General features: G+C 37.3%; 1 protein-coding gene across 2 annotated transcripts in view; it reads right to left on the reverse strand.

Annotated features, from left to right (window-relative positions):
- LOC127424303 (proprotein convertase subtilisin/kexin type 5-like) overlaps positions 1–16,707 on the reverse strand; it is a 56,577-nt gene extending 39,870 nt beyond the window's left edge. Inside the window, exons 1-5 of one of the 2 annotated variants that reach the window (XM_051669356.1) lie at positions 16,191–16,707; positions 12,850–12,954; positions 9,791–9,934; positions 6,791–6,934; positions 3,376–3,452 (exon numbers count right to left, since the gene is read on the reverse strand). In XM_051669356.1, the coding sequence (XP_051525316.1) occupies positions 3,376–3,452; positions 6,791–6,934; positions 9,791–9,934; positions 12,850–12,954; positions 16,191–16,361 (641 nt within the window). In that variant the 5' untranslated portion in view covers positions 16,362–16,707. The remainder of the gene's footprint in view (positions 1–3,375; positions 3,453–6,790; positions 6,935–9,790; positions 9,935–12,849; positions 12,955–16,190) is intronic. The other variant, XM_051669355.1, reaches the window with a different exon arrangement.
- Between the last annotated feature and the right edge of the window lie 2,036 nt (positions 16,708–18,743).

Here is an 18,743-nt window from a genome sequence, read left to right on the forward strand (position 1 = left end):
GCACGCACTAAATCTCTTATCAGTCACTCATCCCAGTAACGTTTTGTGAGAACCCAGATTTAAATCAGAGATATACACTGATGAGCCAAAACATAATGACCACCTGCCTAATATGCTGTTGGTCCTCCACGTGCCACCAAAACAGAGCCGGCCCGCCGAGGCATGGAGTCTACAAGACCCCTGAAGGTGTCCTGTGGTATCTGGCACAAGAACTTTTGAACTTTCATCTCACGTGCGCTTGAGGCCTCACAGAGACAGAAGAAGCTACTACAAGAGGTGGATGGTATGCTATTCAGCGTGTCTGTACATGTAGAACCAAACTTCTCGCTCTCTGGTGTCAATCATACATTTCGTACCAACAGCAGTGACTGCTTCAAACTCTCCCCTCATCCTCAGGCCACGGAAATACTTCTAAGGGGCTCCTGAAAGAGTAAATTAAGAGGGGAGGAAGAGATGTGCTCACGGCAGCAAAACGCACACGCAGACGTGTGCACACTCACATGCAAAGACCTCCGGGTGGGGGTTTGGGGAGCATTTTGTGTAGATCCAGAGTTTAAAGAAAGCGTCATCTTAGAAAACAGATCATCAGCTGTAGTTACTGTAATTGTTTCATTAGTTCTCTTTGAGAAAGTGCGAGAGAGGGAGAAAGAAAATAAGAGAGAGAAAACTTCTAAAGATGGAGAGATTTCAAGTTATAAATCGACTAAAACGAATTCATCATTACTCATCCTCGTGTTGTTCCAAACCTGTACGACTTTCTTTCTATGGAACACAAAGAGGAAATTCAGAAAAATTATTACACTGCAAACCTCTACGGTCATGTTGGAGAAAGAATCACCATTGGCTAGTACATTTTTGTTTTTACTTGCCAGACTTTTGACAAGATGCAAGTGTAATGCAACTGAAAAAGATATTAAGCAAACTGAGAAATGGGGCCTTTTCATATATATGACTTCACGCAATATTGTACATTTTCTTTTATATTTCGCCTTATTTTAATCCTATTTTACCTTTTGAAAAATGTAGGAATTTTAAATACTATTAATTTCTAATGCTGTCATGAAATTGCTTTTTTAATAATGATACAAGCTGTTGTCACTTTGAAATTTCATACAAATTTTTAACAAAAAATTCACAAGGTTGGTATCTAATAATGAAAATTAGGTTATGAGATTTGGCTGATGATTAACTGTCAAACAAATAATTGGAATTATGACCATTAATTGCCTGTTTAAGAGCTATGACGATTAATTGCTTGTTTTAGGTCTTTCACGAATATGACGATTAGTTGTCATACAAACTGTCACTGTGTGCTTCATGCACACAAAAAAGTCATTTATACAAATTTAGCTTGGGTCATATAATACAATAAGGGAATATGATCTCCTTTTCAGGCTTCAAAAATGTATGAATGACAATAAAATATAAAATATAAAAGTGCAAATTTTAAAATAATTAAAAGTACAATTTTAAGTATCAAAATATTTCTAAATAACTAAATATATCTCAATTTTTTGTCAAATTTAATCTTGGTCCATTTGACATTTTCACAAGTGTTTTTTTTTTTTTTTTTTTTTAACCCAGCCAACCTATATAGCTATCATATAATACTATACTGTATATTATATTATGAAAAAGTAAAATATTTCACTATTAAATGTATACGTATTTACAGTACCTCGGTTATATTTTAGTGGGAGTTTGGTGCGGGCCTCTGTCGAAGGCGCGCACAACGGTTTATTTTTTTATTTTGATAAGATAACCAAGTGTTCTAAATTGAAGCGAAGGCATACAGAGCAAAATGTGACTATGGAAATTTGCCCCGTCGACACTGTATCTCCCAACTTCATTTCTTGTGAATAATAAACCTTATTCCTCATTAAACCTCCCCTGATAAAATATAAATAAAGAAGGTTAGAAGGTGCCTTGTATTGAATTTCTTTCATATGCAAGCAAAATGGACATTAAAACTGAAATATACCCATATGAATCGAAATCAGAATTAAAAAGAATCGTGAGCTTGTGAATCGGAATCAAATCAGGAAATCTGTAACAATAGCAAGCCCTAATGTATACACACACACACATATATATCTATACAAAATCCTTTATCTGGTGAATATATAGGCTATAAAAGACTTAATCCATCATTTCAAAATAAGAGTCCCCATTGTGTTTTGGGCTTGTTTATAGTTGAAAAGTCCCACAATATGCACCAAATCTTAATTTGTTTTTTCTGGTTATTATTGGGATTTTGGTTGAACAGTAAACTGCATCTGGGGTTTTATTCATTTTGGAGTATTTTTGCTAGGAAATAATAACAATTATTAAAAGGTAGTTTATAGGTAGATAGCTATATTATATTATATTATATTAACATTTATAAACTGATTTTAAAATCTATCAGCCGGTTAATCGGTTATCAGCCTTTTCCACCACCTTAGTTATTGGTATCAGCAAAATCCACTATCAGTCGACCATTAGTTATAATGCAAAAAATCTAATGCTCCATAATGTGGGCTTAATTTTGTTTATGCAAAATATAGTTTCATATATTTTAGTATTGATTTGGTTTTAAATATGACCAGGACATTTCCATTTATGTTTTCAGTGAATGGAAAAATATAGCTTGTAGATTCTTTAAAATACCTCCTTTTGTGTTCCACGTAAGAAAGTCAGTCATGCGTGTTTGGAACGCCACGAAAGAGTAAATTCTGACAGATTTGTCATTTTTTTTTGTGTGAACTATTCCTTTAAGGGAATAGAGGAGGTAAATTGCTGTGTTTTCTATCATCAGCTTCATAATTCCAGTGCACTGGAGGCCTCAGCAGATACAGCAATGGCACAGAGCACAAGAACCTGGGCCAAGCTTTCTGTCTGAACCGTCCAAAAAGCTGCAGAGCCATCTGGCACCGCCTCACACACACTGGCTAAGTGGCAGCCACAAAAACACATGGGGGCCTCCGCCCACTCACCAAACACACCCTTACACACACACACATTACAAAATATCAACATTCACCATACCAACATGCCAAACACTTAAAAATACACACTGATCCTGAGCCAAACACCCAAATCTACTGACACACACAGTTAATTTCAAAAATCCCTTTTCGCCAAACAAACGTGCCAAATACGCACACACGGATCGTCAGCCAAGAACCATATTTACTCATACACCTAAGAAACCCTCAGATGCACACAAGGCAAACTCCAAAAACCCACATTCACTAAACACACTTACTTTCTTTGCACACGGATTACAACCCTATTACCCACATCCACACACACCACAGAGAATACACAACAATTTAACAGTATAAAAAAAGCCTTCACACTGTTTTAAGAACCTGATTTGAACTTGACTCTTACTTGTTTTCATTACTTGCATCGTATCTGGGCATGGGATCCATATCGTTACCGTTCACATCATAACTGGCCTCATTATCCTGCAGACAGATCAAAAGAGAGAAAGAAAGAGCCGTAAGAACATAATCAAACGTGGATTTGTCCATCCATTACGGGCATGTCTCCTATCACGACATGAGGAGTGCATCTAATCAATCATAACAGCCTTACGGTACAGATCCACAAACATATATGAATTTTTTGTATTTATTTTTTTTTACCAAAGTACAGCATTTTTGGACTTTTACATGTGAATTACCTTTCTGGAGTGAAGAGGACAAGTACTACCAGCCCAGATCTTACATAAACACAAAGACATCAAAACAAACAGGCTCAATGAGTTTGACCAATTCAAACCACTTTGTTTGGAATAGCACGCAACCGTACTACTTGTATTATTTCTTCAGTAAGCAGTCTATACACAGTGTTGAATATGCTAATCTTTTGTATACATGAATACCAGAAAAACTTTCTATACTTTCTAAAATGTGCAGTATACAACATTGTCATTTTATATATATATATATATATGTATGCCCTCCTGAGACCAGAGCGTGAATGCTGTGTGCATTTTCCATTTTGATTTGTAACAAGTAGCATCTAATAAATATGAAGAAAATAATAATAATTTTAGAGTAACATTTCCTAAAAATCGATGTCCTCATATTGGGACAGCAGGACTAATTTGTGAAATTTTAAATAATATCAAGCTATAGAAAGTCATGTTTTTAAGATGTTACAGACATTACAGCTGATTTCCTGTAAAACTGCATTGGAAAAATGTGTACTGGGAAAAGCACAAATAAAGAAACTATACAAATAAAAATTATTTAACTTGATTTTATGTAACAAGGTTTTTTTCTACTTTGGCAACAAAATCTCAATGTTCTCTATTTGCAATGTCAAACAAACAAGTGATCGCCAGTGCTGAAGCATATTACCAATCAGAAACTAGCATAAACTATTTTGATTCAAAGTAATGGCAAGCATCCTTCAATCACTGCCAACCATGTTAAAATAAAATTATACATTATACATTCTGAAACTATGGACTGATTATCATTGTCCCATTTTCTGCCAAACATGGTGAGTGGTCCAAACATCATGAAGCCTGAAACTGAACTTTTGCTCAGATGTTAGGGGTGAATGCCCTTAGCTGCATAGGAAAGCTATAGAATGCACCCTTGCTCCCAATTTAGTGAAGAACTTAACCTCCAGTGTGCTGTAGGTCTGCACTGGTCTCAGAACAGTTTGAAATGCACCTTATTTTCATCCCAACTCCATAAAAAGCCTCTGAAAGCAAACTTTTCAGCTTTTTGATGAACCCATTGATTCTCAGTGTGGAAATGCATGGAAAATATAGGATTTCAAAGGAAAAAATAATGCAATAGTCCACTATAGTGGTCACTGTGTTTAACAGCATGCCGTTTCACAATAACCCGCTCAAATTTTCAAAATGGCACATCAAATGAAACAAGAGACTCTAATCTTTACACCCAAACAGGTTTCAATGTAAAAACGTAATTAGGTTTCTTACCAGATGTATGTTGCCATTTCTCCCAAAGACAAATTCCGCTGTGATCGGCAGCATGTTGTTTTGTCACATGACTGGATGTGTCAAAAGTTTAACCCTTTACTGATAGCCCAGAGATCAGTCAGTTTCAATTAAATGAAATTATGCATTGCGTATAGCGAAGACAAAACACAATGTCCGCACAGAAGGACGCAGGGTCGCACAAGGATATACAGTATATAAAAATCACATTATTTTTCATAGTTAATAGCAGATTTCGAAAGTGCTTATATTTTACTCTATATACTTATATCATTTTCCTGTCAAAATGCATTTAGTTCCTTTATAGAAAAGAAAATAGAACAATATGTAACAATAATGTTTTATTAACATTTTTCAAACAAAGTATTCCTGAATATATAAAGACAAACGTGCGCTAAAATAGCACCAATTCAAGTCACATTAAACGTTTTCCCAAGTCTGAATGGGAGGTTGACTAATTAAAAGAACTAATCCCCATAGGTTGAAAATTTGTTGCAGCGGTCTTCAAATCTCTTAAACTCTCATCCTTCACAATATTCATCATGGCTGCTACTTTGCTACAGCAATAGTAAAGTCGCATTCACTTGATTCGTGCTGTTTTGAACTCCACATGAAAAGCGCTTGCAGATAACGTCTTGTTTTGCTTTGAATGCTGTCTCAGTGCACATAAATGATACTTTATCCAAACTGTCCAGTAAGACGGAAGTGCAACATGGCTCCAGAGAAACAATGATGCTTCAGTCCAGCGTGTCAAGTGAATGCAGCTTTTCACAGGTCCCATCATGGTTTTGTCCAAAAAAATTACAGTTAAGAGGTCCTTTCTCCATCACTTGATCATTGACATGGAATCACTGTTTTGTGTGTTTTTTTTGTTGTATGCGTCAGTGTAATGACCCCAGACACATCGCAAAGGTTCCGCCCTATTCCAATCAATGTTAAGAACTCAAAACGGTAAACGCGTTAATCACAATTAGGGAAGATTAACACGTGCCACTATGCATGTAATACCCACGGGTTTGCAGGTGTTCATTTAAAATCGTGGATGTATTAAGCAAATTTGGATTAATCAAAACTGGATTTAAAAATGCAAAAATAACTGATTTATTTCCAAGATGATAACTGGACACCACTTGCTGAATTAAACCATGCTTGACATGTTTAGTGTTGCTAAAATTGTGCTATAGAGTGTTACTATAGAATCGTTTACATCAGGTATTGAGAAATGTGACAACACTAAGACCAGGTGTAAACAGGGTCCAAAATGCTTTGTGGTTTGTCCGCAAAACCCATGTGACCACATTTGGCTCATAGGTTAAACATTCATCTGTTCGAATGCTTTCGAACTGCAGTGAAGCACCGCCTACTCACCTGTCAATCAACCAATGCACTAAAACATGAGTTTAAACTTTGCTGGTTATGTGTGGTTTTGAAAGGAAATAACCATCTGATCTGAATAATTGTAAACTTCTTCAGTGTGCCTGATATCAACATGCAGGGACACTGACGAAAAACATGCATCTCTAAAGCTCAGTTAATACAAGTACTCCACTAAAATAACAGAATTCTGATTTAAACGTCATGTTTGTGCTTAAAATAAAAACATGTACAATTGGGAGAAATGCGGTGTGCCATTTTTTATGCTTTTCATCTTTTACTTTTTAGCTTTATCATGCAGTAATACACTGATGTAATGATTGATGTACGTCATCATAAAATCAGGGACCATCCCTTCGAAATTTGAATAAGTGGTCAAAAGAGACGCATGTTATGACCAGGTGATTGTATCTCCGGATATTCCGAACGCATAGCCATGCATGCACTCACATAGTTCTGTATGAGGTCTGGGTGATTCCTCTCGATCCCGTCATCCAGAATGGTGACCACCACATCCTTCCCTGTGTAGCCTCGCTTCCAAGCGCCCACGATATTCATGTCAGACTGACAGTTATGGATGTTATCATTACAGTGCTGCAAAACACACAGATGAGGAGGAAATGAGACAACTGGAACAAATTAGGGGCTGTTCACACATAGCGCGTTATAGCATTCCGTGTGCGCTATTTTTTTTAGCTGATGCATGTACAACGTGTTCCTGAATCAACATCTTTTGTTGGTCCTCGAACAACATTTCTGTCAAAGAAACATAGTCCAAACCCTATCCTAAACCTAATCCTAAAATTTAATAATGGGAGGTTTTTTTGAGCAAGATAATGAGATTGACACATAACATAGGCATCGGGATTTGAACCTGTGCTTTCAACATGAGTGCCATGACTCAATGTGTGTAGAGCACGTATTAACCACTAGGCTGGGTATTATGTGCTAAAAATTTGAACCCTAGGGGCTTCAACACTGTTATTACAGTATATGCCTTTGAGTAGCAGAGAGAAGTTCACCACGTGGAAACAAAATCTAATGTTGGAATTAGACCCCATCCTGGAAAGTCAAGTTTATTTGCTCCCAAAGTACAACTACCAGGTCAACAAGAGAAACCCGAGCCAAGTAGATGCATTCTGGTCAAAATATTGATGTTATCTGAGCCATATTAACCATTGACAGAGCTGAAACAACTCATTAGAGAACAACCGCATCGTTCACTCCATGTTCCACACTTGCCGCTTCTGTCTAAACTGTAAATACAGTCAAACAAAGAGAGTGATGACAACAAAAGTTATGTGAACAATTCCCCTTGAAACTTTTAGATAAATTATGTGCGTCATGACTCAAGGATTCAATTGAGCCAAAGCGCAATCTTTTGTGCATTTTGGCTCAATTTAAGGTTGTTTTCAATGCGAGTCATTGAAAAGCAAGGATATCTTCACATTCTCTAAGTGCTATTAACTGTCGTGTGCCAAAAAACATGACAGCTATGAAAACAACAACCTGTTTGTACAATTACCACACAGAAAATGTCTCCACTAGACAGCAGGTTACAGAAGATGCTGTAAAGTTCAATGTATCTCTGTGGGTGGTGTTCACATGTATAAACGTGGCTAATCTGGTGTGACAGGCATTCCTTTTCCTTGAGATTTCGGTCATCCTTGAGCAAGATTCAAGCTGACAAATTAGCAGGGCTAATGTTTTAGTTAAAAACACAAGCTTTGCTACCTGGCATTATGTTTTAGTGAAAAGACAAAAGATTAATTTGGCGCTAATCATTGTGAGATTTGGTTTAGCTCTTAATTAAAAGACATGAACTGCATTTGCATCTCATTTATGGGAGAGAAAGAAAACTCTGTCTTTGCTTACTCTCATGTCATTCTAAACCTGTATGACTTTATCTCTTCTGTGGAATACAAAATTTCTCCTCAAACAGAAAAAAGTAAGTCAAATGTGTTTGAAACAATGTGAGGGTGAGTAAATGAAGACAGAATTTAAATTTTTGTGTGATCTATCACTTTAACATCCATAATGTGACACATTTCTGATTGAAATAGATTATTCAGCGGTCACTCCATACCGGAATCTCCATAGTCACAATTTTCCGACTAGTTAAAACTGTTCACATTTTCTTAAATCATAATTACAAGTTGGAAACTGAATTTTTTGAAAGCTCCAACTTCTCACTTGACCATTGTGACGTCCTGTAAAAACCAGCAGTAAAAGGAAGTTAGATAGTAACCTCTGCGCAAATTTCTCTTTAATGTTATTTTTTCAATTTTCAAATGGTCAGTGTTAAATGGTCAATAATCAGTTAGGACTGGGTAGTGATACAGATTTTCCAGTTGAATCTGATTCCAATTCACAAGCTCTCGATCCGAGTCGATTCCAATTTCGATTCAATATCATATCAATTCATATGGGTATATTTCAGTTATAATGTCCATTTTTCTTTCATATGAAAGAAATTCTCTCCCAGCTAATGCTGTTAATTATGCAGGGACCTTCTAACTAAGTACATTAATAAATATAAAATGTACTAATTATATTTTATTAGTTTTTCATCATTTTGGTCACATTGGCAACAAATCCATGTATTACATCAATAAATATGATATTAAATTACATACATTATATTTTGTAAGATGATTATTGTTTAAATGCATAATTTGTATTGTTTACAAGTATTTACATTGATTTGTTGAACATATGCACAAAAAAAAAACTAATAATGTCTCTAAGAAAACCGGCATTTCTGGAAAGAGCATCTGTAAATGAGCACGTTAACAAGAGAGGACTCGAATCGCTTTACCTCATCCGTGCTATTCGTGATTAGAATAAAATGCTTATTTTATGTGTTTTTGATCAACAACTGAATGTAAAGAACAGAAAGGGTATTAAAAGAGACCTTATTCTATGACAGATGAGATGTGTGGATCTAGTCTTTGGACACACACACAGAACAAGTCAAATCAAACTTTTACTCTCACCACACAATGAAAGGATCTCGCTGCTGTATACTTGACCACTATACTACACAATCACTAATGAGTGAATTCCGACCAGCCAGTGGCTAATCATAGACATTTTTAGTCGCATAGGTCAAAATGTAGTTGAGAGAGTGAATGAGAACGATTTTCTCTCATTGTAGTAGAGGGTTGGGTATAGAGTAAAAGATCGATCTTGGGATTTAAGAATCGATATTGTTCACATGAAAATAGGCAATGCATCGGAAAATGTATATTTTTACCCAGTTCTATTGTCAGTGCTCCTATATTGCCATGCTGTTTTGTTGTTTGATGCTTTCTAGAATACCTGGCAAAAAGTTGTGCCAAACTGTTCACCTAGAATTTTACTATGCAGGTAGTGCAAGTCTTTTCCGGTGCTTTTCTCTGTTTGCAATTTATTAAACAAATTTGAAAGCTGTTAATTTGGTATACTCACTATGTACCACATACTGCTCCATTTAGCGTCATTGAAGTAAATGGAACTGGACTGGGCTGTACTGGACTGTATTGGACCAGGATATGAGGGTTTATAATCTCGCTTTGTTCTCCTCTTCACTACCTGTTGTTGGACCCACTCCACCTGAGAGAGAGAATGAGAGGAGAAACACAGTTCTTTAAGAATATTCTGGGTTCAAAACAAGTTAAGCTCAACTGACAGCATTTGTGGCATAATGCTGATTACCACAAAAAATTATTTCGACTCGTCCCTCCTTTCTTTAAAAAAACAAAAAAAAAAAAGCACAAATCTGGGTTACAGTGAGGCACTTACAATGAAAGTGAAAGGGGATCAATCCGTAAACGCTAAAATACTCACTTTTCAAAAGTAAAGCCACAAGTAAACAATATGCATGTTAACATGATTTTAGTGTGACAAAATCACTTACTCCCATAGTGAAGAAACGCTGTAAACCCTAAAATCGTAAAAACTTCAATTTAAACATACACGACTTTTAACAGAGGAATTAATGTGCTTTAATACAATTATACGTTCACATTTCTGCATTTAAACTCTCTAAAAATTGGTCTCATTCACTTTCATTGTAAGTGCCTCACTATAACCTCAGTTTTTGCTTTTTTTTTAAGAAATTCGATGAATTAAAATTATTTTTGTGGTTATTGACATTATGCCACAAATGCTGTCGATTGAGCTTAACTTGTAATGAAACCGGAATATCACCCTGGCTGAATGGCAGACACTTAAAGGGATAGTTCATAAATAAAAATTCTCTCATTATTTACTCACCCTCATGATATCCCAGGTGTGTATGGCTTGCTTTCTTTCTTCACCAGAACACATTTGAAGAAAAATAAAAAAATATCTCAGCTCAGTAGGTCCTGCAAGTGGATGGCTATTTCTCTTTTGAAGCTCCAAAAATCAAGACAGTCAGCATAAACTTCCTCCATACGCCTCCAGCTGTTAAATTAATGTCTTCTAAAGCGTCACGATTGCTTTTGTGCAACCGAAAATTTTTAAAGTACATTTTTTTAAACTCTGAATATTTTAGAATTTCATTTTAAATCATTCAACGCTGCTTCTGGTCAGCAGCGTTATGTGCGTGTGATGTAATCGCATTGGCATTTGAAACACCTGAGAACTGATGCACGTGCGTCACAGCTGGAAGAGCAGTGCTGTTTACAAGTGAGAAGGAGAAATGCTGTACAGAAGCTTTGTTGGTTTTGGTTTAGATCTGTATTTATCTGTTTCTTTACTCACAATGGTGCATTTGTGTGCTTATCCTGGATGTCTCATCCGAGTGAAGAATGTGATATTACGTCCGTACCATGGCAACAGTAATACGTCACAAGAGAGACTACGTGATCTCCACCCTCTCGTGAAGATTACCCAAAGTGATGATTTAGAGTTAAAAAGTACTTAAATATTGATCTTTTTCGCACCAAAAGCGATCGTATCGCTTTAGAAGACATGTAACCGCTGGAGTCGTATCGATTACGTTTATACTGACTGTCTGTAATTTTTGAAGCTTCAAAAATCGGATCACTATGATATTTTGTTAATTTTCTTCAAATGTGTTCTGGTGAAGAAAGTAATACACATATCATGAGGGTGAGTAAATAATGAGAGAATCCCTTTAACATTAATTCTCTTGGGGGGGGGGACTGGGTAGCTCAGCGAGTATTGACGCTGACTACCACCCCTGGAGTCAGCACAAGTTCCAATCCAGGGCGTGCTGAGTGACTCCAGCAAGGTCTCCTAAGCAACCAAATTGGCCCGGTTGCTAGGAAGGGTAGAGTCAAATAGGGTAACCTCCTCATAGTTGCGATTAGTGGTTCTCGCTCTCAATGGGGCACGTGGTAAGTTGTGCGTGGATCGCGGAGAATAGCATGAGCCTCCACATGCTGCGAGTCTCCACGGTGTCATGCAAAACGAGCCACGTGGTAAGATGCGCAGATTGACGGTCTCAGAAGCGGAGGCAACTGAGACTTGTCCTCCACCACCCGGATTGAGGTGAGTAACCGTGCCACCACGAGGTCCTACTAAGTAGTCGGAATTGGGCATGCCAAATTGGGGAGAAATTATAAATTTTTATAATAATAAAAAAAATTAAAAAAATTCATTAATTCTCTGAGGCATTTATTTAACTAGATAATTGGCCTGAAAAATCTATTCCATAAAATATGTCCAAGTCATATTTTACCCTGAAATAAAAATTACATTTAACATACAAACATTCTACATATTTTTTAATCCATTGACATTTATGCAACCATATGGCAATTATGCACACCAATTCTCATTACTGTAATGTGTTTTGACGTTTTTGTTTGTAATTCTCATTCTTCATGTTGATTCAGTAATACAGTAATGAAAATTACCTTGTTTTTTTGTTGTTGCATATATTAAAGACAGTACAACAAATACTAACATGATGTTTACATACTTTACAATACAATTTAAATAGCATATTCACATTATGGGAATAAGTTAATGAAATTCTGGGACAAAATGTGCTGAATTCTCATGAATATAACGTCACAAAAATAATCTCACAGCGCTAAAAACAAAGAAATCTTTAAAAATAATAGGCTTTATGCAAATTGATTTTGGAGTGATTTATAACCCAGACATGCTTTTGACGGGCTTCATGAGATTCATCCTCGTGTCATAAGCAATGTCAACTATTTAGCTCAAGATCATATTCGACTGAACGCACAAGGAAATCATAAACATTTTCTTTTTTGTTGTGTTTTAAATTAAAAACTTAACACAAAAGAGCTCTGTAAGAAGATTCCATGCACACTATTGTGAACAGGCAAAGCAATGTGATAACCCAACCCAAAGTTATTGATGAATACAGAATTTACAGGTCACAATTTCAAAGCGCAGTCTTTGAGTGCATCTATCTACCTGCTTTGCATTGTGCAACAGTTGTTTTGGATGCACTTTCAATTCTATTCATTGATGAGTAAGAAGTCAGGAGTCCATATAGACCATAGAACACACAGGTGTGGGGTTGTCATAGTGACAAGCCTGACCTTTGGCTCCATGGAGATGAAGCTGTGTGTGCCTCTGCTGGAAAGCGTCGACCTTTTTATCGTCCGGCTGTGGAAGAAATGGTAGTAGTCCTTCAGATCACCGATCTACAGGAACAACACACAAAAATGTAATTTCCTATATTACAAAGCAAGCACAACAAAACAACTACACTGTGCCGCTGTAAGAACACAGCACAATACAACTAGAAAAAGACAGAAAATTGGTTTGATTTCTTTAACTGATTACCAACATGATTACACAGGAGCAGGGCCACCGATGGGGGGGGATTGGGGGCAACTGGACCCTTTGTCCCAGGCCCGAGCTTGAGGGGAGGAGCCCGGCCAGACTGGAGGGGGGGCCCACAGAAAGGCTGTTCCATATTGTATAGTGCATCTAAGCGCATTCAGCAAGAGACGCGAATATAAACACGGAGACAGCGCACAACAGTGAAAGTGAAAGCCGCCGGGCAGCACCCCCAATACACCTGGAAAATGATGCACAGACGTGCCCATACGCCCAACAACACTTGTCATGTTGGCCACTGGGGGCAGTGTTTCAAAATTCGGTAAGCACAGACCAATTTTAGCTAAAGAAAAGTCAACCTACTGTTTCCAATTTCACTGTGAGCTCAGTCTGTGATTACCGGTTCTTTAATATCAGGTTTACCGATAAATTTAGACAGAGGACAAAACAAATATTAGGGATGCACTGATATGGATATTTTGGCCGATACCGATAATTCAGTGTATTTGGAGGCTGATAACCGGTATATTTGCCGACAAATCTACATTTTGTGTGTCTGATTACAAAAACAAAAGGCACACCTTATAAAGACACATCTAGAGCACTTCTAATGAAATCAGTCATGTAAAGTGGATTATTGTTTTTATTTTAAAACAGATTCAATTGCAGAAAACAAGGAACCTGCAAGGAACATCCAAAATGTTTAAATCATTTACCAAATGTAGCCTACTTTGAACCAGTTACATAAAGAAATTTTACATTCTTATGGTCAATTCCTTTTATTTAAAAAAAAGCATAATGACTCTGCAATTTAAAATTAATTTGATGAGTGAGCTACTTTTATAAATACAGTGCATTGCACTTGATTCAAACCTGTGAAAAGGCGGCCGATATATTGTGCATCCTTAACCAAGATGACCTCAAATAGTGGAAGACAAATTGTGTAAAGTCTTACATTCCAAAAGACCTTAAATCTGAAGTTACATGAATTAATTAGAGGCTGGGACAAATATGTTGCCAATAAAATGGGTTAAATTTATTATTTGTTGACAATGTGCCGTACTGGCTTTGTAAAACAGGCTGTTCACCTTCAGAGGTTAGTGAGTGATTTAGTGAATAAGTCATAAAATGGTAATTAAAAAAAAAAGTAGGTTATCGGACACTTAAAAAAATAATCCGCATCGGTCAGTCATAAAAAACAATATTGGTCAATCTCTAAAACCAGCAGATTGCGAAACAAGAATCGACTTGTTACTGCAATGCGAACTGTGACGTCATACGTAGCAAAAAAACAGAGTAAAATATGGCAGTTATGTCTTAGGAAACTATGATATTGGTATAAACACAACACTAATATTCACCACGGGCATGTCAAAATGGGCACATTTAAATTAATAATTTAAGATCTGATTGACTAGAAGATCGGTTACTGTAGAGGCTGTATCACTTTCACACAACAGATTCACTTGTCAAGTGCAAAAACACCAGGCAGCCATGACACATTCTCCATAGACTACTGTATAGGGAAACATAAGCCTGCCATAAAAACAATGACTCTTGAAGCTAAAGATAAGCCTAATCAGTTCACCGAAGTTGAAGTGGGCTATGAACAGCACATTGGTTTGCTGCAGTTTCTACTCAAAAACATAAAACCCATGTAGGGAACACTTATAAACTGGATTCATAGTTTTTTCATCTAATTAGGAGCATCTAATAACTTCCTTTGGTTCCTAAACACACTCAACTGGCTCCTGTGCTATCTAACATTCCATTCTTATGATTTCATGCATGAGTAAAGACTATGAGACCAAAATCGTGCAGCTGATTCCCACAGGAGGGCATGAGTTTGAGAAGTTGCGAAGGTCAGTATAGCATTCATAATTAGTTGTACTGGATATGACACCGTTGTGGTTGAGCAGGAACCTGAGAAGAATCGTTTTAGCTGGTGTAAAAAGAACAGACGTATGATAGGATAACACATTGTGAAATCAGTGCATGATCCTGGCAGCGGTAAAATCTCTGACATATGGGCTTGATTCAATCCGGTGTAAAGTTTAAGGCTCCACCATAAACTTACATTTGATTTAGACAGTACCTATTATTTGTTTAAATGCAGCAGCATCTTAACCAGCAAACTGCTCGCTAATACCTAATGAATGAAAACTATGATTGATTAAGTAAATCATAAAAAGCTCTTTTTAATGCTTGTTCAATTTACTTAATTAAAATGAACTAAAGCAACACATTTCTAGAACTTTTTTCATAGTCTTTTATCCATTTACATTTGTAAAACGGAAGTTTACTTAATCCATTTGAGTTGGGACTACATTAATACTTCTTATAGTGTCAGTGTGATGACTTTTTGGAGTGCATGAGAAATATGATGCAATTCATGCTACATAATATCATTCTTAACTTCTATAAAACTTAAAATGGCTACACAAATTAAAACACTTCATTCCGTTAAATACCATTCCACATCATTAAAGTATTTAATGCTCAGAACATCTGAAATAGGCAACACTTTTGGCCTGTTTACATTGACACTACACACATATAGTGAACTTTACAAGTAAATTCTAAAAGTTACAATGTCATGTGTGGCTTCAGTTCACCACTTCATATTTATAAAATTCATTTACACCTAATTTTACAGTCAAAATTACTTTAATTCATTACTAGTTACAGTAAATAGAAAACAGATTCATAAAGACCCACTGAGAGATTCCAGAACACCTGTTGTTGTTTTTGTTGTTGCTGGAGGACTCAGCAGAGACCTGTTTGTCTTTTACAGAAAAATTGATGAATATTAAAACAGAAGTTGGAGAGTCTATCACAACACTATGAAACTTTGTTTGTGTGTGTGTGTGTGTGAGTGAGAGAGAGAGAGAGAGAGAGAGAGAGAGAGAGAGAGAGAGAGAGAGAGACCCCTGCGCTTCCACCACTGACGTTTGAACTTCAATCAAAGTGACGATAACACACACTCGAAAAGAGGAAAAATACCTCTAGATACAAAATACAATGAAATAACAAATCGGGAATCCTTCAAAACAAGCAGAACTCTAGTTATTGTCTCGTTTGTGCGGGACACACGTACCTGACCCAGGTTTCTATATCCATATTTACTGGCGATCTGTTCAGCTTGCTCGGGTCCGCCGGGTATCCGAACAGCCCAGTGGTTGGTGTAAATCCGAGCTTTGCACGGAGAAGACGAGAAACAAGCCAAGCAGAGCCAAGCCAGGACCCACGAGAGGCTGTTCAAAACCATCTTTCACCCTCTCTCTCTCTCGCCTCGACTCGCCCCAGCACCCCCCGGTTTAAGAAAACAAGCAAAGTTCGTCTCGCTGTTCAGCGGGGATTCTCATAGAAGTGTCGCTTGAGCTCCACATATACTCGAGAGAGGGGGTGAGCGGAGGATTTCAACTGGACACGAGCCTCCAAATGCTTCAGCCCGCTGTGCATCGGCCGCACTCACTCCGACGCCGCGGAGAGACTGAGAGAAGAGTCTGTTTGCACAGCTTGGGCTTGATTTGTTCTCTCAAGACAGTGCCCCGTTACTTCTCCCGGGTTTTTTTTTTTTTTTTTTTTTTTTTTTTGGTAAAGTAGAGATATGGCTATAGCGCCTCCCTCAAATAACTACAGAGAGAGTCGGGAGAGTACGGACAACGGAGCCGTGTGGGGTTACCGGGCCTCTGCAGGGTCTTAAAGACACACTGCGTTTCATCTTCAAAACGTCCTCAGGGATCAAAGTAAATCCGGCGGAAACGCTGCAATTATCACATTTATCAGACATGAGATTCAAAGACAGCCTACTAAAGTGACAGAGAGCAGAGTTTTGGTTAATCTTTCTTTTCAGGCAGTTTTATAATTAGAATAAAAAGGGCGACCAAATAGGCTATTTTCAATTTGGTTCAAAAATCATGTTATAAATTATTTTACACACAGGCAGTTTTCCTGACCAACCACGCGGCGACGCTATTATGATTCTAGCTGTGTCCCAAATGACTATACACTATGCACTTACAGTATACACTATGCACTCAGCCATGTAGTGTACGAATTTTTAAAGTGTAGTATGGTCAAATGGCACACTTAATGTTTTTACTACAACTGATGCATTCGCCGTTTGTGTGCGGTTTAGGATGCACCTTCTGATTGCCGCTAGAATGTTTTCTGGTTCCGGTCTCCTTAAGAAGCAATGTATAACTATCGAAATGAGCAACCAGACGGAGAATAGAAACATTTTTAAGTGTTAGTGGGAGTAAAAAGGAGTTCAGGTACAACTTGTGCAGTTATTGACTGTCATAACTCGAAGTAGTTATCATCTTAACTAACCTTGGGTCATCGCTTTATGTCATCTGCTAACTCCTTAAACTTTGACTGGTAAGGCACTGTCAAAAGACATTCATCGTGACTAAAGTATCGACACAATGGAGCCACATGTTTTTTTTATTTGGCAGTTTTTACAAATTGAATATGCTAAACATCACATCGCCATGCAAGTGAAAACACTAAAGACCAGAAAACGTAAACCGGCTTATGTTATGAATCGTGGAACACTTCCGTGACCAGGAAAAAGGTGATCCTCAAATCTGATTGGGCGTGCAGCGTTCCAGGAGATGCTTAATTTTTTGTATCACTCCGCTTCTCAATGTTTGTGGCTTTCGAAATAGCAGTGGGGATTCATCGTTTATTTTGATTTAATTCCCTGATTCATTCAGTGACCATTTCTGGTGATTGCATATTCACACCAGTAGGTGGCGACAAATGAGCGCATTTTTTGTTATAAATGACTAGCTGTGTCTCGTTTCGAAGGCTGCATGCGCCGGAGGTCACATTTGTCAGCCTCATACGTCACAGAGGCTTTCTCGTTTCAGAAAAGCAAGTAGGACACTCTGAATGCAGCCTTCATATGCAACCTTCTTTCACAGGAATTCAGAGGATCCAGGAGGTGTATCCTTCATTGGCACTCACAACCCACAATTCTTTGCTTCAACATAATCGAACATAATTTCTCTGAAAAAATTACGCTGATTTACCTAAAGATATGATGTTCAAATGCAAGTAATATCAATTCCCAAGTTGAAGTACCTCAGTAGACAGGTGTAAAATATACAATATGTAAAATTATAATAATATATAATCTAAAATAAATCATTATAACTACTAAAGTATACCTCGGAGATTTCATTCTCACTCAGAATGCTTGCGAGCAGGTTGAGAGCGAGGTGTGCTAAAATGATATGTTTTGTTTCTGTTTGTCCTACAAAGACCATCTCATTCAAACAAAGCTAATTCTAAGTTGAGGGTGCTCAGTATACCGCTTTCTATAAAAGGACATGTGCTATCAAGCAACAGTCTCCGTAATGAGACACACTAGCCCTGTGTCCGAAGTCACGTACTGTCACAGTATGTACTGTATTTGATGAAGGACAGATTCCTCGACCAGTAAAACAGTGCGTTCTTTCAGGTATGCGTGTGGAAAGTATGAGTAGATTTCGGACATACTTCATCCGGAGACGTGGGTAATGACCCATGACCTGAATATATGCCGTAATAACCACAACCGCAAAAATAATCTACTCTGGTTTTGTTAAACAAGCACCATTTAAGCAAAACTAACTTTCTTGGTATATACATCACTTACAGT

Source organism: Myxocyprinus asiaticus, chromosome 33, assembly GCF_019703515.2.
Source record: "Myxocyprinus asiaticus isolate MX2 ecotype Aquarium Trade chromosome 33, UBuf_Myxa_2, whole genome shotgun sequence".
In the NCBI taxonomy this organism is placed as follows: domain Eukaryota; kingdom Metazoa; phylum Chordata; class Actinopteri; order Cypriniformes; family Catostomidae; genus Myxocyprinus; species Myxocyprinus asiaticus.